Source organism: Melospiza georgiana, chromosome 8 (assembly GCF_028018845.1).
Source record: "Melospiza georgiana isolate bMelGeo1 chromosome 8, bMelGeo1.pri, whole genome shotgun sequence".
Taxonomy (NCBI): Eukaryota; Metazoa; Chordata; class Aves; order Passeriformes; family Passerellidae; genus Melospiza; species Melospiza georgiana.
The window spans coordinates 5,010,020-5,028,735 of record NC_080437.1 but is presented as its reverse complement, the minus strand read 5'-3'; the positions used below and the strand labels follow the sequence as shown (position 1 = coordinate 5,028,735).

The following is an 18,716-nucleotide window of genomic DNA, read 5'->3' as shown; positions in this document are numbered from 1 at the left end:
CAGGGAGCAGGGAGCCCGCTCTGCCCCGAGGGGCTGGGCCCAGGCTGCTGCCCCTCCCTTACCTGCCAGCACAGCCAAGGCCGCCCCCAAAGCCAGCACCAGCACCAGGAGCAGCAGAATCAGCACCGCCGTGCCCACGGGATGGCACCTGAACCGTTCACCTGGAGCAGGAAAGAGCTGCTGGCTGCCAGAAGCAGAGCCGGCCCTGCAATCTGCTCAGCCCACGGCCAGGGAGCAGAGCAGGGAGCCCTGAGGCAGTGTGGGCCTCCCTCAGCTGGCAGCCAGAGAGCCAAGAGCCTGGCCACAGGCAGGGACACAGCTGTGGGCACAGGCAGGGACACAGCTGTGGGCACAGGCTGCAGCAGGAGAACTGCACAGCCTTGGGGGCAGCTGGGGCTCTTGCTTCCAGCCACGGATGGGGCCCAGCAGAGCACGAGGCCTCTTCCAGACATCGGGAAACAGCCACACACCTGCCAGCCCTGGCCTTGGGAGGGGACACGGGCCCCTGCCTAGAGGCCACAGAGGTGGCCCTGTACTCACCCAGGAATCTTCTGAGGTTCCCTCTCTGTTCATTGCCCATTGCTGCTGTGCCCTGGGGAGCCAGGGGCTCCCTCACACTCCCGTCCCTGGTGCAGAATCCATTCTCCACATCTGCACTCACTGCACGCTCACAAGTGGCATCCCCCTGCTTATGCCAAGAGGCTTCTTGGGCCCCAGGCAAGTGTGGAAGTGCGGCTGCTGGTTCCTCCTGGAGATGCTCATTCTCAACTCCTCTCATGGAGCAGAACTCTCTCTTCTTCTGCTCAGAGGTGTCATCTCTCTGGCTGGAAGAAGCAGCACCTTGCTCTCGAGACATCAGGAATGCTGACAGTTCTTTTGGGAGCTCGGCCTCGGGAACAGCTTTGCAGCCGCGCTGATGGCACCCTGAAAGGGACACGGTGAGAGGTCGCTGCTGGTGCCGGCCGTGCGGGGGCTCAGGAGGGCGGTGGCAGCTGTGGCTGCGCTGTCGCCGCTGCCCAGAGGTGCGGCAGCAGGTGCGGAGACAAGCGCAGCCTCCGGGAGCTCTGCGGTGGCCGCAGCCGCGGCCCCTGTGGCTCTGCAGCCGCTGCAGCCCAGCTCCGTGCCGGGCCGGGCGCTGAGAGCGCCTGCGAGCTGCCGGCTGCTGCTGGCCCGGGGCAGCTGCGGCTCGGAGTCCGCCTGCCGAGGGGCAAGAAGCAGCAGCCCCGGGCTGCTCACCATTGTGCCCCGCATGATTCCCTGGCCCGGCGCCTCGGAGCCCGGGCACACCGAGCGCCGGCACGGCCGCCGCCGCGGCTCCCTGCCTGGGCACACGGAGCGGCTCCCGGCACAGAGCGCAGCGCCGAGAAGCCTCGGCCCCGGAGCAGGCTGCATGCGCCGCTTTGTGCCCGCACCCGGCGCCTGCAGCGCTTTGGGCTCTGAGGCACTGGGTTCAAGTTCATGCCGTGCCAGCCCCGAGCCGGGCACGGACACCTCCCGCCCGAGCAGCGGCCCCGAGCCCGGCGCCGCACGGGCGGGAACGGTGCCGGGCACGGAGCAGCCGCCTCCGTCCTAGCGAGAGCAGCCGCGATGAGCCATCGCTGCCGCGGCACCGGCTCCATGCCGGCCATCCGGGCAAGGAGGAGAGCGCGGGCAGCCGCTCCCTCGGCTGCGATCCCAGCGCAGGGGGCACACGGGGGAAGCCGGCACCGGGAACTCGGCAGAATCCCCCCGGCCCTCACCGCGCCCCCCTCCGCCCACAGCGAGCCCCGAGCTGGGGCAGAACCGACCGCGGGTCCCACCTGGGCTGCAGCCGCCTCTGAGCTCCGGGTGCCGCCCGCCGCTCCGGACCGACACGAACTGATCCCGACACAGCCCACCGGCCACGGTCGCTGCCGCCGCATTTTAAGCCGGTGTCCGTGAGGGAGGGGTTTCCAGTTGTGAGCCATCAGCGTGCGGGAAAGAATCGCGGGCCGGGCTGGGGAGTGCAGCCAGGGGCGGGGGCAGAGACAGGGAGGTGTCACGTCCCTCCTGTGCCGAAACGCCGGTGCTGAGCGCTGGCGTCGTTGAAGCTGGTGAAGAAGCGCAGCGCCGGGGAAGCTGCGTCTGGGCCTCTAAACAGTGAATTCTCGCAGGCATTCTTGGGCTGGGCTGGGCCTGGCCAGGTGCCCGGGGCCAGCAAAACCGCTCTGTCCTGCTCCTCTTCACGCTGGGCAGACCTCGCTCGCGCGGGTGGGGCGAGCACCGCCGGCACCGCGGGCGCAGCGGGCACCGACGGCGAAGAGATCACCGCGGGCGGAGCGAGGAACGACGAGGAAGCGAGCACTGACGACGAAGAGAGCAAGGACGACGAAGCGAGCACCGCGTTCGGGGCGCGCAACGACGAGGAAGCGAGCACTGACGACGACGCGAGCACCGCGGGCGGAGCGAGCTCCGACGACGAAGGGGAGCAACGAGGAGGAAGCGAGCAACGACGACGAAGAGATCACCGCGGGCGGAGCGAGCAACGACGACGAAGCGGCGAGCAAAGCGGGCGGAGCGCGCAACGACGAGGAAGCGAGCACCGACGACGAAGCGAGCACCGCGGGCGGAGCGAGCAACGACGACGAAGGGGAGCAACGAGGAGGAAGCGAGCAACGACGACTAAGCGAGCAACGACGACGAAGTGATCACTGCTGCCGGAGCGAGCAAAGACGACGAAGCGAGCACCGACGACGAAGCAATCACCGCGGGCGGAGCGAGCAACGACGAGGAAGCGATCACCGCGGGCGAAACGAGCACCGCGGGCGGAGCGAGCAACGACGACGAAGAGGAGCAACGACGACTAAGCGAGCAACGACGACGAAGTGATCACTGCTGCCGGAGCGAGCAAAGACGACGAAGCGAGCACCGCGGGCGGAGCGAGCAACGACGACGAAGGGGAGCAACGAGGAGGAAGCGAGCACCGACGACGAAGCGAGCAACGACGACGAAGCAATCACCGCGGGCGGAGCGAGCAACGACGAGGAAGCGATCACCGCGGGCGAAACGAGCACCGCGGGCCGAGCGAGCAACGACGACGAAGGGGAGCAACGAGGAGGAAGCGAGCACCGACGACGAAGCGAGCAACGACGACGAAGTGATCACTGCTGCCGGAGCGAGCAAAGACGACGAAGCGAGCACCGACGACGAAGCAATCACCGCGGGCGGAGCGAGCAACGACGACGAAGCGAGCACCGACGACGAAGCGAGCAACGACGACGAAGCAATCACCGCGGGCGGAGCGAGCAACGACGAGGAAGCGATCACCGCGGGCGAAACGAGCACCGCGGGCGGAGCGAGCAACGACGACGAAGGGGAGCAACGAGGAGGAAGCGAGCACCGACGACGAAGCGAGCAACGACGCCGAAGTGAGCACAGCGGGCGCAGCAGGCTCCGCTGCCCGAGCGGGGACCGACGAGGAAGCGAGCAGAGCGGACGGAGCGAGCACCGCGAGCGGAGCGAGGAACGACGGCGAAGGGGAGCAACGAGGAGAAAGCGAGCACCCCGGGCGCAGCGAGCACCGACGACGAAGCGAGCACCGACGACGAAGCGAGCACCGCGGGCGGAGCGAGCAACGACGAGGAAGCGATCACCGCGGGCGAAATGAGTACCGCGGGCGGAGCGAGGAACGACGACGACGGGGAGCAACGAGGAGAAAGCGAGCAACGACGAGGAAGCGAGCACCGCGGGCGGAGCGAGCAGCGCGGGCGGAGCGAGCAGCGTGGGCGGAGCGAGCAGCGCCGGTGGCCGCGGTGCTCGAGTGTCTCAATAAAGGCAGCCAGAGATCTCTCAACCATCATGGGCATAACAGGCCCGGACTAGGGACATTATTTTTAATTGAATTTATTGTCAAACAAATCAGAACAAGGGAATGAGAAGCACGACAAATCTTAAAAATGCACCTTCCCCACACTGTTCTCTCCTTCCTAGGCTTCACTTTATCCCCAATTCCCTCTCCTTCCTCCTCCCTCCTCCCCACACAGCGGCACAGAGGCATGGGGGTTACAGTCACGTCATGTCACTGCTTCTCCCTCGGAGAGGCAAATCCTTGTCCTGCTCCACCCTGGGATTCCTCCCACAGAAGGACAGTCAGATCCTTCCCAGCAGACAGACAGACAGACAACAGACTATTCTCCACAGTCAGGCGCCTGATGCTGAAAGTTGGATTCCTGCTTAGCACGTGTCAGCAGTTCTTCCTCCTCTTCCAAAAACAGTCCAAAACTGTCCCATTCTGGCCAGTTGGTGATGATTTCCAAGACCCCAGGCCAATTTGGATTCCCCACTAGGGCTTGTTGTATCGTGAGGGCAATGCCCTCACTGCAGGCAGCATCGGTGGCAGGATGGATTGCAGAGACTTTTCCTTTGCAGCCCCAGGCCAGCGCTGGCACTGGGGATGAAGAGGCACTGAGGTGACCCTGAGAGCAAGTGCAAGGCACAGGGCGCAGCTGAGGAAGGACAGCGCTGTGCTAGGCTCAGAGGTGAAGCTGGCACAGCCCAGTGTGGAGAAGGTCCTTTGTACAGCCCTTGTTACAGGGGAGCTTGGACCTTGCTGCAGACATACGGCCGCTCATTGGAGCAGAACTCACTCCTGAATTTATCGTCAGCCAGGTACACACACTCGGAAGTGCCAAGGACAGGAACCCTGCAGGGAGGAGCAGAGGCAGTGCTGGCTGCCAGGGGAAGCCCTTGTGCCCCTGTGCCCCCAGGCCCTGCCCGGCTCCCCGGCACTCACCGGGAGCTGTAGCTGCTGCCGTCCCCCCAGTGCAGGCGCTCGCCCCGTCTGCGCAGCCCGAGCCAGAAATCGACCTTCCCGCGGAGGCGGAAGAGCAAATCCTGCCCGGGAGAGAGGAGTGGGAGCTGCCCTGGCCCCTCGGGGGGACACGTGCCCGGGGCTGCCCCCGCACGCCGGGGCTCCTTCCCTGCAAGGCCCCGGCCCAGGGCTGCAGCCCCGGCCCTGCGAGCACCGAGCCCGGCCCAGGAGCGTCCCCAGGCTGCCCTCAGCCGCCCCACAGCGCCCGCAGCCCCTCACTCACCATGGCCTCCTCATCCTGGGCAATGGCCAGGGAGGCATTGAGCTCGGAGCACCGTTTCTGACCCTGCTCCCACGTGCTGTAATCCCGTGAGAAGTAGTAGCAGACCCCATTGTAGCCCACCCAGCCACGGGGACAGCCCAGAACCAACAGCGGTGTCGCAGGTGTGACTGGAACCTGTGGTGCTGCAGGGGGAAGAGGAGAAGCTCTGAGGATTCCCCTGTGCAGGGAGCAGGGAGCCCGCTCTGCCCCGAGGGGCTGGGCCCAGGCTGCTGCCCCTCCCTTACCTGCCAGCACAGCCAAGGCCGCCCCCAAAGCCAGCACCAGCACCAGGAGCAGCAGAATCAGCACCGCCGTGCCCACGGGATGGCACCTGAACCGTTCACCTGGAGCAGGAAAGAGCTGCTGGCTGCCAGAAGCAGAGCCGGCCCTGCAATCTGCTCAGCCCACGGCCAGGGAGCAGAGCAGGGAGCCCTGAGGCAGTGTGGGCCTCCCTCAGCTGGCAGCCAGAGAGCCAAGAGCCTGGCCACAGGCAGGGACACAGCTGTGGGCACAGGCAGGGACACAGCTGTGGGCACAGGCTGCAGCAGGAGAACTGCACAGCCTTGGGGGCAGCTGGGGCTCTTGCTTCCAGCCACGGATGGGGCCCAGCAGAGCACGAGGCCTCTTCCAGACATCGGGAAACAGCCACACACCTGCCAGCCCTGGCCTTGGGAGGGGACACGGGCCCCTGCCTAGAGGCCACAGAGGTGGCCCTGTACTCACCCAGGAATCTTCTGAGGTTCCCTCTCTGTTCATTGCCCATTGCTGCTGTGCCCTGGGGAGCCAGGGGCTCCCTCACACTCCCGTCCCTGGTGCAGAATCCATTCTCCACATCTGCACTCACTGCACGCTCACAAGTGGCATCCCCCTGCTTATGCCAAGAGGCTTCTTGGGCCCCAGGCAAGTGTGGAAGTGCGGCTGCTGGTTCCTCCTGGAGATGCTCATTCTCAACTCCTCTCATGGAGCAGAACTCTCTCTTCTTCTGCTCAGAGGTGTCATCTCTCTGGCTGGAAGAAGCAGCACCTTGCTCTCGAGACATCAGGAATGCTGACAGATCCTTTGGGAGCTCGGCCTCGGGAACAGCTTTGCAGCCGCGCTGATGGCACCCTGAAAGGGACACGGTGAGAGGTCGCTGCTGGTGCCGGCCGTGCGGGGGCTCAGGAGGGCGGTGGCAGCTGTGGCTGCGCTGTCGCCGCTGCCCAGAGGTGCGGCAGCAGGTGCGGAGACAAGCGCAGCCTCCGGGAGCTCTGCGGTGGCCGCAGCCGCGGCCCCTGTGGCTCTGCAGCCGCTGCAGCCCAGCTCCGTGCCGGGCCGGGCGCTGAGAGCGCCTGCGAGCTGCCGGCTGCTGCTGGCCCGGGGCAGCTGTGGCTCGGAGTCCGCCTGCCGAGGGGCAAGAAGCAGCAGCCCCGGGCTGCTCACCATTGTGCCCCGCATGATTCCCTGGCCCGGCGCCTCGGAGCCCGGGCACACCGAGCGCCGGCACGGCCGCCGCCGCGGCTCCCTGCCTGGGCACACGGAGCGGCTCCCGGCACAGAGCGCAGCGCCGAGAAGCCTCGGCCCCGGAGCAGGCTGCATGCGCCGCTTTGTGCCCGCACCCGGCGCCTGCAGCGCTTTGGGCTCTGAGGCACTGGGTTCAAGTTCATGCCGTGCCAGCCCCGAGCCGGGCACGGACACCTCCCGCCCGAGCAGCGGCCCCGAGCCCGGCGCCGCACGGGCGGGAACGGTGCCGGGCACGGAGCAGCCGCCTCCGTCCTAGCGAGAGCAGCCGCGATGAGCCATCGCTGCCGCGGCACCGGCTCCATGCCGGCCATCCGGGCAAGGAGGAGAGCGCGGGCAGCCGCTCCCTCGGCTGCGATCCCAGCGCAGGGGGCACACGGGGGAAGCCGGCACCGGGAACTCGGCAGAATCCCCCCGGCCCTCACCGCGCCCCCCTCCGCCCACAGCGAGCCCCGAGCTGGGGCAGAACCGACCGCGGGTCCCACCTGGGCTGCAGCCGCCTCTGAGCTCCGGGTGCCGCCCGCCGCTCCGGACCGACACGAACTGATCCCGACACAGCCCACCGGCCACGGTCGCTGCCGCCGCATTTTAAGCCGGTGTCCGTGAGGGAGGGGTTTCCAGTTGTGAGCCATCAGCGTGCGGGAAAGAATCGCGGGCCGGGCTGGGGAGTGCAGCCAGGGGCGGGGGCAGAGACAGGGAGGTGTCACGTCCCTCCTGTGCCGAAACGCCGGTGCTGAGCGCTGGCGTCGTTGAAGCTGGTGAAGAAGCGCAGCGCCGGGGAAGCTGCGTCTGGGCCTCTAAACAGTGAATTCTCGCAGGCATTCTTGGGCTGGGCTGGGCCTGGCCAGGTGCCCGGGGCCAGCAAAACCGCTCTGTCCTGCTCCTCTTCACGCTGGGCAGACCTCGCTCGCGCGGGTGGGGCGAGCACCGCCGGCACCGCGGGCGCAGCGGGCACCGACGGCGAAGAGATCACCGCGGGCGGAGCGAGGAACGACGAGGAAGCGAGCACTGACGACGAAGAGAGCAAGGACGACGAAGCGAGCACCGCGTTCGGGGCGCGCAACGACGAGGAAGCGAGCACTGACGACGACGCGAGCACCGCGGGCGGAGCGAGCTCCGACGACGAAGGGGAGCAACGAGGAGGAAGCGAGCAACGACGACGAAGAGATCACCGCGGGCGGAGCGAGCTCCGACGACGAAGGGGAGCAACGAGGAGGAAGCGAGCAACGACGACGAAGAGATCACCGCGGGCGGAGCGAGCAACGACGACGAAGCGGCGAGCAAAGCGGGCGGAGCGCGCAACGACGAGGAAGCGAGCACCTACGACGAAGCGAGCACCGCGGGCGGAGCGAGCAACGACGACGAAGGGGAGCAACGAGGAGGAAGCGAGCAACGACGACTAAGCGAGCAACGACGACGAAGTGATCACTGCTGCCGGAGCGAGCAAAGACGACGAAGCGAGCACCGACGACGAAGCAATCACCGCGGGCGGAGCGAGCAACGACGAGGAAGCGATCACCGCGGGCGAAACGAGCACCGCGGGCGGAGCGGGCAACGACGACGAAGGGGAGCAACGAGGAGGAAGCGAGCACCGACGACGAAGCGAGCAACGACGCCGAAGTGAGCACAGCGGGCGCAGCAGGCTCCGCTGCCCGAGCGGGGACCGACGAGGAAGCGAGCAGAGCGGACGGAGCGAGCACCGCGAGCGGAGCGAGGAACGACGGCGAAAGGGAACAACGAGGAGAAAGCGAGCACCCCGGGCGCAGCGAGCACCGACGACGAAGCGAGCACCGACGACGAAGCGAGCACCGCGGGTGGAGCGAGCAACGACGAGGAAGCGATCACCGCGGGCGAAATGAGTACCGCGGGCGGAGCGAGGAACGACGACGACGGGGAGCAACGAGGAGAAAGCGAGCAACGACGAGGAAGCGAGCACCGCGGGCGGAGCGAGCAGCGCGGGCGGAGCGATCACCGCGGGCGGAGCGAGCAGCGTGGGCGGAGCGAGCAGCGCCGGTGGCCGCGGTGCTCGAGTGTCTCAATAAAGGCAGCCAGAGATCTCTCAACCATCATGGGCATAACAGGCCCGGACTAGGGACATTATTTTTAATTGAATTTATTGTCAAACAAATCAGAACAAGGGAATGAGAAGCACGACAAATCTTAAAAATGCACCTTCCCCACACTGTTCTCTCCTTCCTAGGCTTCACTTTATCCCCAATTCCCTCTCCTCCCTCCTCCCTCCTCCCCACACAGCGGCACAGAGGCATGGGGGTTACAGTCACGTCATGTCACTGCTTCTCCCTCGGAGAGGCAAATCCTTGTCCTGCTCCACCCTGGGATTCCTCCCACAGAAGGACAGTCAGATCCTTCCCAGCAGACAGACAGACAGACAGACAACAGACTATTCTCCACAGTCAGGCGCCTGATGCTGAAAGTTGGATTCCTGCTTAGCACGTGTCAGCAGTTCTTCCTCCTCTTCCAAAAACAGTCCAAAACTGTCCCATTCTGGCCAGTTGGTGATGATTTCCAAGACCCCAGGCCAATTTGGATTCCCCACTGGAGCTTGTTGTATCGTGAGGGCAATGCCCTCACTGCAGGCAGCATCGGTGGCAGGATGGATTGCAGAGACTTTTCCTTTGCAGCCCCAGCCCAGCGCTGGCACCGGGGATGAAGAGGCACTGAGGTGACCCTGAGAGCAAGTGCAAGGCACAGGGCGCAGCTGAGGAAGGACAGCGCTGTGCTAGGCTCAGAGGTGAAGCTGGCACAGCCCAGTGTGGAGAAGGTCCTTTGTACAGCCCCTGTTACAGGGGAGCTTGGGCCTTGCTGCAGACATACGGCCGCTCATTGGAGCAGAACTCACTCCTGAATTTATCGTCAGCCAGGTACACACACTCGGAAGTGCCAAGGACAGGAACCCTGCAGGGAGGAGCAGAGGCAGCGCTGGCTGCCAGGGGAAGCCCTTGTGCCCCTGTGCCCCCAGGCCCCGCCCGGCTCCCCGGCACTCACCGGGAGCTGTAGCTGCTGCCGTCCCCCCAGTGCAGGCGCTCGCCCCGTCTGCGCAGCCCGAGCCAGAAATCGACCTTCCCGCGGAGGCGGAAGAGCAAATCCTGCCCGGGAGAGAAGAGTGGGAGCTGCCCCGGCCCCTCGGGGGGACACGTGCCCGGGGCTGCCCCCGCACGCCGGGGCTCCTTCCCTGCAAGGCCCCAGCCCAGGGCTGCAGCCCCGGCCCTGCGAGCACCGAGCCCGGCCCAGGAGCGCTCCCAGGCTGCCCTCAGCCGCCCCACAGCGCCCGCAGCCCCTCACTCACCATGGCCTCCTCATCCTGGGCAATGGCCAGGGAGGCATTGAGCTCGGAGCACCGTTCCTGACCCTGCTCCCACGTGCTGTAATCCCGTGAGAAGTAGTAGCAGACCCCATTGTAGCCCACCCAGCCACGGGGACAGCCCAGAACCAACTGCGGTGTCGCAGGTGTGACTGGAACCTGTGGTGCTGCAGGGGGAAGAGGAGAAGCTCTGAGGATTCCCCTGTGCAGGGAGCAGGGAGCCTGCTCCGCCCCGAGGGGCTGGGCCCAGGCTGCTGCCCCTCCCTTACCTGCCAGCACAGCCAAGGCCGCCCCCAAAGCCAGCGCCAGGAGCACCAGGAGCAGCAGAATCAGCACCGCCGTGCCCACGGGATGGCACCTGAACCGTTCACCTGGAGCAGGAAAGAGCTGCTGGCTGCCAGAAGCAGAGCCGGCCCTGCAATCTGCTCAGCCCACGGCCAGGGAGCAGAGCAGGGAGCCCTGAGGCAGTGTGGGCCTCCCTCAGCTGGCAGCCAGAGAGCCAAGAGCCTGGCCACAGGCAGGGACACAGCTGTGGGCACAGGCAGGGACACAGCTGTGGGCACAGGCTGCAGCAGGAGAACTGCACAGCCTTGGGGGCAGCTGGGGCTCTTGCTTCCAGCCACGGATGGGGCCCAGCAGAGCACGAGGCCTCTTCCAGACATCGGGAAACAGCCACACACCTGCCAGCCCTGGCCTTGGGAGGGGACACGAGCCCCTGCCTAGAGGCCACAGAGGTGGCCCTGTACTCACCCAGGAATCTTCTGAGGTTCCCTCTCTGTTCATTGCCCATTGCTGCTGTGCCCTGGGGAGCCAGGGGCTCCCTCACACTCCCGTCCCTGGTGCAGAATCCATTCTCCACATCTGCACTCACTGCACGCTCACAAGTGGCATCCCCCTGCTTATGCCAAGAGGCTTCTTGGGCCCCAGGCAAGTGTGGAAGTGCGGCTGCTGGTTCCTCCTGGAGATGCTCATTCTCAACTCCTCTCATGGAGCAGAACTCTCTCTTCTTCTGCTCAGAGGTGTCATCTCTCTGGCTGGAAGAAGCAGCACCTTGCTCTCGAGACATCAGGAATGCTGACAGTTCTTTTGGGAGCTCGGCCTCGGGAACAGCTTTGCAGCCGCGCTGATGGCACCCTGAAAGGGACACGGTGAGAGGTCGCTGCTGGTGCCGGCCGTGCGGGGGCTCAGGAGGGCGGTGGCAGCTGTGGCTGCGCTGTCGCCGCTGCCCAGAGGTGCGGCAGCAGGTGCGGAGACAAGCGCAGCCTCCGGGAGCTCTGCGGTGGCCGCAGCCGCGGCCCCTGTGGCTCTGCAGCCGCTGCAGCCCAGCTCCGTGCCGGGCCGGGCGCTGAGAGCGCCTGCGAGCTGCCGGCTGCTGCTGGCCCGGGGCAGCTGCGGCTCGGAGTCCGCCTGCCGAGGGGCGAGAAGCAGCAGCCCCGGGCTGCTCACCATTGTGCCCGGCATGATTCCCTGGCCCGGCGCCTCGGAGCCCGGGCACACCGAGCGCCGGGACGGCCGCTGCGGCTCCCTGCCTGGGCACACGGAGCGGCTCCCGGCACAGAGCGCAGCGCCGAGAAGCCTCGGCCCCGGAGCAGGCTGCATGCGCCGCTTTGTGCCCGCACCCGGCGCCTGCAGCGCTTTGGGCTCTGAGGCACTGGGTTCAAGTTCATGCCGTGCCAGCCCCGAGCCGGGCACGGACACCTCCCGCCCGAGCAGCGGCCCCGAGCCCGGCGCCGCACGGGCGGGAACGGTGCCGGGCACGGAGCAGCCGCCTCCGTCCTAGCGAGAGCAGCCGCGATGAGCCATCGCTGCCGCGGCACCGGCTCCATGCCGGCCATCCGGGCAAGGAGGAGAGCGCGGGCAGCCGCTCCCTCGGCTGCGATCCCAGCGCAGGGGGCACACGGGGGAAGCCGGCACCGGGAACTCGGCAGAATCCCCCCGGCCCTCACCGCGGCCCCCTCCGCCCACAGCGAGCCCCGAGCTGGGGCAGAACCGACCGCGGGTCCCACCTGGGCTGCAGCCGCCTCTGAGCTCCGGGTGCCGCCCGCCGCTCCGGACCGACACGAACTGATCCCGACACAGCCCACCGGCCACGGTCGCTGCCGCCGCATTTTAAGCCGGTGTCCGTGAGGGAGGGGTTTCCAGTTGTGAGCAATCAGCGTGCGGGAAAGAATCGCGGGCCGGGCTGGGGAGTGCAGCCAGGGGCGGGGGCAGAGACAGGGAGGTGTCACGTCCCTCCTGTGCCGAAACGCCGGTGCTGAGCGCTGGCGTCGTTGAAGCTGGTGAAGAAGCGCAGCGCCGGGGAAGCTGCGTCTGGGCCTCTAAACAGTGAATTCTCGCAGGCATTCTTGGGCTGGGCTGGGCCTGGCCAGGTGCCCGGGGCCAGCAAAACCGCTCTGTCCTGCTCCTCTTCACGCTGGGCAGACCTCGCTCGCGCGGGTGGGGCGAGCACCGCCGGCACCGCGGGCGCAGCGAGCACCGACGGCGAAGAGATCACCGCGGGCGGAGCGAGGAACGACGAGGAAGCGAGCACTGACGACGAAGAGAGCAAGGACGACGAAGCGAGCACCGCGTTCGGGGCGCGCAACGACGAGGAAGCGAGCACTGACGACGACGCGAGCACCGCGGGCGGAGCGAGCTCCGACGACGAAGGGGAGCAACGAGGAGGAAGCGAGCAACGACGACGAAGAGATCACCGCGGGCGGAGCGAGCAACGACGACGAAGCGGCGAGCAAAGCGGGCGGAGCGCGCAACGACGAGGAAGCGAGCACCTACGACGAAGCGAGCACCGCGGGCGGAGCGAGCAACGACGACGAAGGGGAGCAACGACGACGAAGTGATCACTGCTGCCGGAGCGAGCAACGACGACTAAGCGAGCAACGACGACGAAGTGATCACTGCTGCCGGAGCGAGCAACGACGACTAAGCGAGCAACGACGACGAAGTGATCACTGCTGCCGGAGCGAGCAAAGACGACGAAGCGAGCACCGACGACGAAGCAATCACCGCGGGCGGAGCGAGCAACGACGAGGAAGCGATCACCGCGGGCGAAACGAGCACCGCGGGCGGAGCGAGCAACGACGACGAAGGGGAGCAACGAGGAGGAAGCGAGCACCGACGACGAAGCGAGCAACGACGACGAAGTGAGCACAGCGGGCGCAGCAGGCTCCGCTGCCCGAGCGGGGACCGACGAGGAAGCGAGCAGAGCGGACGGAGCGAGCACCGCGAGCGGAGCGAGGAACGACGGCGAAGGGGAGCAACGAGGAGGAAGCGAGCACCCCGGGCGCAGCGAGCACCGACGACGAAGCGAGCACCGCGGGCGGAGCGAGCAACGACGAGGAAGCGATCACCGCGGGCGAAATGAGTACCGCGGGCGGAGCGAGCAACGACGACGACGGGGAGCAACGACGAGGAAGCGAGCACCGCGGGCGGAGCGAGCAGCGCGGGCGGAGCGATCACCGCGGGCGGAGCGAGCAGCGTGGGCGGAGCGAGCAGCGCCGGTGGCCGCGGTGCTCGAGTGTCTCAATAAAGGCAGCCAGAGATCTCTCAACCATCATGGGCATAACAGGCCCGGACTAGGGCCATTATTTTTAATTGAATTTATTGTCAAACAAATCAGAACAAGGGAATGAGAAGCACGACAAATCTTAAAAATGCACCTTCCCCACACTGTTCTCTCCTTCCTAGGCTTCACTTTATCCCCAATTCCCTCTCCTCCCTCCTCCCTCCTCCCCACACAGCGGCACAGAGGCATGGGGGTTACAGTCACGTCATGTCACTGCTTCTCCCTCGGAGAGGCAAATCCTTGTCCTGCTCCACCCTGGGATTCCTCCCACAGAAGGACAGTCAGATCCTTCCCAGCAGACAGACAGACAGACAACAGACTATTCTCCACAGTCAGGCGCCTGATGCTGAAAGTTGGATTCCTGCTTAGCACGTGTCAGCAGTTCTTCCTCCTCTTCCAAAAACAGTCCAAAACTGTCCCATTCTGGCCAGTTGGTGATGATTTCCAAGACCCCAGGCCGATTTGGATTCCCCACTGGAGCTTGTTGTATCGTGAGGGCAATGCCCTCACTGCAGGCAGCATCGGTGGCAGGATGGATTGCAGAGACTTTTCCTTTGCAGCCCCAGCCCAGCGCTGGCACTGGGGATGAAGAGGCACTGAGGTGACCCTGAGAGCAAGTGCAAGGCACAGGGCGCAGCTGAGGAAGGACAGCGCTGTGCTGGGCTCAGAGGTGAAGCTGGCACTGCCCAGCGTGGAGAAGGTCCTTTGTGCAGCCCCTGTTACAGGGGAGCTTGGGCCTTGCTGCAGACATACGGCCGCTCATGGGAGCAGTTGTCACTCCGCAATCTCCTGTCAGCCAGGTACACGCACGGGGAACTGCCGAGGACAGGAACCCTGCAGGGAGGAGCAGAGGCAGCGCTGGCTGCCAGGGGAAGCCCTTGTGCCCCTGTGCCCCCAGGCCCTGCCCGGCTCCCCGGCACTCACCGGGAGCTGTAGCTGCTGCCGTCCCCCCAGTGCAGGCGCTCGCCCCGTCTGCGCAGCCCGAGCCAGTAACCGAAATTCCCACAGAGGCGGGAGAGCAAATCCTGCCCAGGAGAGAGGAGTGGGAGCTGCCCCGGTCCCTCGGGGGGACACGTGCCCGGGGCTGCCCCCGCACGCCGGGGCTCCTTCCCTGCAAGGCCCCGGCCCAGGGCTGCAGCCCCGGCCCTGCGAGCACCGAGCCCGGCCCAGGAGCGCCCCCAGGCTGCCCTCAGCCACCCCACAGCGCCCGCAGCCCCTCACTCACCATGGCCTCCTCATCCTGGGCAACGGCCAGGGAGGCATTGAGCTCGGAGCACCGTTCCTGACCCTGCTCCCACGTGCTGTAATCCCGTGAGAAGTAGTAGCAGACCCCTTTGTAGCCAACCCAGCCATGGGGACAGCCCAGAAGAGACAGCGGAGTGGCAGGTGTGACTGGAACCTGTGGTGCTGCAGGGGGAAGAGGAGAAGCTCTGAGGATTCCCCTGTGCAGGGAGCAGGGAGCCCGCTCTGCCCCGAGGGGCTGGGCCCAGGCTGCTGCCCCTCCCTTACCTGCCAGCACAGCCAAGGCCGCCCCCAAAGCCAGCACCAGCACCAGGAGCAGCAGAATCAGCACCGCCGTGCCCACGGGATGGCACCTGAACCGTTCACCTGGAGCAGGAAAGAGCTGCTGGCTGCCAGAAGCAGAGCCGGCCCTGCAATCTGCTCAGCCCATGGCCAGGGAGCAGAGCAGGGAGCCCTGAGGCAATGTGGGCCTCGCTCAGCTGGCAGCCAGAGAGCCAAAAACCTGGCCACAGGCAGGGACACAGCTGTGGGCACAGGCTGCAGCAGGAGAACTGCACAGCCTTGGGGGCAGCTGGGCTGTTCTTGCTTGCAGACACGGATGGGGCCCAGCAGAGCACGAGGCCCCTTCCAGACATCGGGAAACAGCCACACACCTGCCAGCCCTGGCCTTGGGAGGGGACACGGGCCCCTGTCTGGAGGGCACCGGGGTGGCCCTGCACTCACCCAGGAATCTTCTGAGGTTCCTTTTGCATTCATTGTTGGTTGCTGCTGTGCCCTGGGGAGCCAGGGGCTCCCTCACACTCCCATTTTTGGTGCAGAATCCATTCTCCACATCTGCACTCACTACACGCTCACAAGTGGCATCCCCCTGCTTATGGAAATAGGCTTCTTGGGCGCCAGGCAAGTGTGGAACCGCAGCTGCTGGTCCCTCCTGGGGATGCAGGAGCTTCATCATGAGTGCTGGCAGATCGTTTGGGAGCTCGGCCTCGGGAACAGCTTTGCAGCCGCGCTGATGGCACCCTGAAAGGGACACGGTGAGAGGTCGCTGCTGGTGCCAGCCGTGCGGGGGCTCAGGAGGGCGGTGGCAGCTGTGGCTGCGCTGTCGCCGCTGCCCAGAGGTGCGGCAGCAGGTGCGGAGACAAGCGCAGCCTCCGGGAGCTCTGCGGTGGCCGCAGCCGCGGCCCCTGTGGCTCTGCAGCCGCTGCAGCCCAGCTCCGTGCCGGGCCGGGCGCTGAGAGCGCCTGCGAGCTGCCGGCTGCTGCTGGCCCGGGGCAGCTGCGGCTCGGAGTCCGCCTGCCGAGGGGCGAGAAGCAGCAGCCCCGAGCTGCTCACCGTTGTGCCCCGCATGATTCCCTGCCCGGGCACACCGAGCGCCGGCACGGCCGCTCTGGGTCTCTGCCTGTGAACGGGTGAAGCCGGCACAAGGAAGTCACCAGAAACCCCCGGCCCTCACCGCGGCCCCCTCCGCCCGCAGCGAGCCCCGAGCTGGGGCAGCACCGACCGCGGGTCCTTCCTGGGCTGGAGCCGCCTCCGGGCTCCGCCGCTGCCTCTGCTCCCCGGGCACTCCAGATGGTGCCACTGGGTGCCGAGGGAGGTGTTTGAACACCGTTTAGCCGATTTCACAGATCAGCATGCGGGAAAGGAGCGAGGGACGGTGACGACAGCCCGAACGGGAACAGGGAGCGAGAGGGTAGAACGGCAGAGCAGGGCCGGGCAGGATGAGTCACTGAAATTACCCGACAGTTCTTTTATTTCCTGAGACTCCGCGGGCACTGCGGCTGGTGCCGCTCTGCGATCAGGCGCCGGGGGCACTCGGGCTGGTGCCTCAGCACAGAGCCGATGTGGGAGCAGCTTTTGGCCGTTTTGACCGATGTGCGTGCAGGAAAGCAGCGAGGGGCAGCGACGAGTGGGGGAGAGGAGCAGCGAGCTGGGGGGGAAGGGCCGAGCAGGGTGTCTCATGGAAATCACCGTAGTGATTTGTTTTCTTTCACCAAAGTGACTCCTGGCGCCACATTGGGAGTCAGAGTCAGGGGCATATTCAGAAGCAGGAGCCACACGAGGGGAGCAGTCAGGTCACTCCTGTCCTGCAAACACCTTGCTAAGGAAAAGGGCCCCATGCTGTTGCCGCTGGTCGAGAACGGGAGCGCCAGGAAATCCGCTTCTGGGGCTCTCAAAAGTGAATTACGGCAGGAATTTTTGCAGTGAGCCTAGCCAGGTGTCCGGTGCCAGCCTCGAGCCGGGCTCCGGGTGCCGCTACCGCTGTGGAGTGACCCGAACGCGGGACCGGCCGCCCTTCCCATCCCGGCCGGACCCCGCGGGCACTCGGGCTGGTGTCGCTGTGAGCTCATACTCCGTGGGCACTCGGGCTGGTGCAAAAACCTTGCTAAGGAAAAGGGCCCCATTCTGTTGAAGCCGGTCGAGAACAGAGCCCCTTCTGGGGCTCTCAAGAGTGAATTACGGCAGGGATTTTTGGAGTGAGCCTGGCCAGGTGCCCGGTACCAGCAATTCCCACGAGTTCCTTGTGCCGGCTTCCCCCATGTCCCCCCCGCCCCTCTCCGCGGCCCCCCCCCTCCGCGAGCCCCGAGCTGGGACAGCACCGACCGCGGGTCCCACCTGGTCTGGAGCCGTCTCCGAGCTCCGCCGCCGCCTCGCCGGGCTCCGGGTGCCGGCACCGCTGGGGAATGAAACCGGCGCTCCTCCGCTGCCGCTCCCACTCCGGCCGGACTCCGCGGGCACTCGGGCTGGTGCCGCTGTGCGCTCACACTCCGCGGGCACTCGGGCTGGTGCAAAAACCTTGCTAAGGAAAAGGGCCCCACTCTGTTGAAGCTGGTCGAGAACCGTAGCTCCTTGGAAGCCCCTTCTGGGACTCTTAACAGTGAATTACGGCAGGCATTTTCGGAGTGAGCCTGGCCAGGTGTCCGGTGCCAGCCTCGAGCCGGGCTCCGGGTGCCGCCACCGCTGTGGAATGACCCGAACGCGGCGCCGGCCGCTCTTCCCATCCCGGCCGGTCACCGCGGGCACTCGGGCTGGTGCCGCTGTGCGCTCACACTCCGCGGGCACTCGGGCTGGTGCAAAAACCTTGCTAAGGAAGAGGGCCCCACTCTGTTGAGGCTGGTCTAGAACCGTAGCCCCTTGGAAGCCCCTTCTGGGGCTCTCAAGAGTGAATTACGGCAGGCATTTTCGGAGTGAGCCTGGCCAGGTGCCCGGTACCAGCAATTCCCACGAGTTCCTTGTGCCGGCTTCCCCCATGTCCCCCCCATCCCTCTCCGCGGCCGCCCCCTCCGCGAGCCCCGAGCTGGGACAGCACCGACCGCGGGTCCCACCTGGTCTGGAGCCGCCCCCGAGCTCCGCCGCCGCGAGCCGGGCTCCGGGTGCCGCCACCGCTGTGGAATGAAACCGGCGCTCCGCCCGCCGCTCCTCCCATCCCGGCCAGACTCCGCTCGCACTCGGGCTGGTGCCGCTCTGCACTCACACTCGCAGGCACTCGGGCTGGTGCCGCCCTGCGCTCACACTCGCAGGCACTCGGGCTGGTGCCGCTCTGCGCTCACACCCCGCGGGCACTCGGGCTGGTGCCGCTCTGCGCTCACACTCGCGGGCACTCGGGCTGGTGCCGCCGCAGCTCGGGGCTCTCGCCGTGGGAGGGTTTTGGCTCCTCAGAGCGCGGCAGCGATGCCGAGCAGTAGGGGAGCAGCGAGCGGGGCGGCAAAGCGAGTAGCGCGCCGCGGGGACACCGACAGTCCTGTCCCGAAAAAGGCGTGCTAAGAAAAAGGGCCACACTCTGATGGAGCTGGGGAAGAAGAGCAGCCTCGGGGAAGCCGCTTCTGGGGCTCTCAAGAGTGAATTCTCGCAGGGATTCTGGGGCTGGGCCAGGCCAGGTGCCCGGGGCCAGCTCTGAGCCTCTGCTCCTGCCCCTGGGCAGGCAACAGAACACAGCAGGAAAGGCTCGGGGCTCTCAAGAACGGCAGTCAGAGATTTCTCACCCATTATAAGTGTAACAAGCCTG

At 66.4% G+C, this 18,716-nt stretch overlaps 2 protein-coding genes across 2 annotated transcripts; both read right to left on the bottom strand.

The window, feature by feature from the left end:
- Positions 1-9,388: 9,388 nt before the first annotated feature.
- LOC131086328 (C-type lectin domain family 2 member L-like) lies at positions 9,389-11,370 on the bottom strand. Its single transcript, XM_058029290.1, has 6 exons — positions 11,356-11,370; positions 10,660-11,131; positions 10,179-10,280; positions 9,895-10,076; positions 9,594-9,694; positions 9,389-9,503 (listed from the first exon to the last, which is right to left on the bottom strand). Exons 1-6 carry the CDS (start codon positions 11,368-11,370, stop codon positions 9,389-9,391), a joined length of 987 nt encoding a protein of 328 aa, XP_057885273.1.
- A 4,843-nt stretch (positions 11,371-16,213) lies between these two features.
- On the bottom strand, positions 16,214-17,939 carry LOC131086477 (uncharacterized). Its single transcript, XM_058029513.1, has 2 exons — positions 17,327-17,939; positions 16,214-16,640 (listed from the first exon to the last, which is right to left on the bottom strand). The coding sequence occupies exons 1-2, from the start codon at positions 17,710-17,712 to the stop codon at positions 16,340-16,342; spliced, it is 687 nt and encodes a 228-aa protein (XP_057885496.1). The 5' UTR covers positions 17,713-17,939; the 3' UTR covers positions 16,214-16,339.
- Positions 17,940-18,716: the final 777 nt, after the last annotated feature.

Bases quoted from the DNA above. Each gene is read 5' to 3' on its own strand.
- LOC131086328 (XM_058029290.1), bottom strand. The intron at 10,077-10,178 runs GTAAGGGAGGGG...TTCCCCCTGCAG, and splicing joins GGCCTTGGCTGTGCTGGCAG to CACCACAGGTTCCAGTCACA. The intron at 9,695-9,894 runs GTGAGTGAGGGG...TCTCCCGGGCAG, and splicing joins CCCAGGATGAGGAGGCCATG to GATTTGCTCTTCCGCCTCCG.
- LOC131086477 (XM_058029513.1), bottom strand. From the start codon at position 17,712: ATGGGAAGAGCGGCCGGCGCCGCGTTCGGGTCATTCCACAGCGGTGGC. The intron at 16,641-17,326 runs GTGGGACCCGCG...CTTCCCCCCCAG, and splicing joins CGGAGACGGCTCCAGACCAG to CTCGCTGCTCCTCTCCCCCA.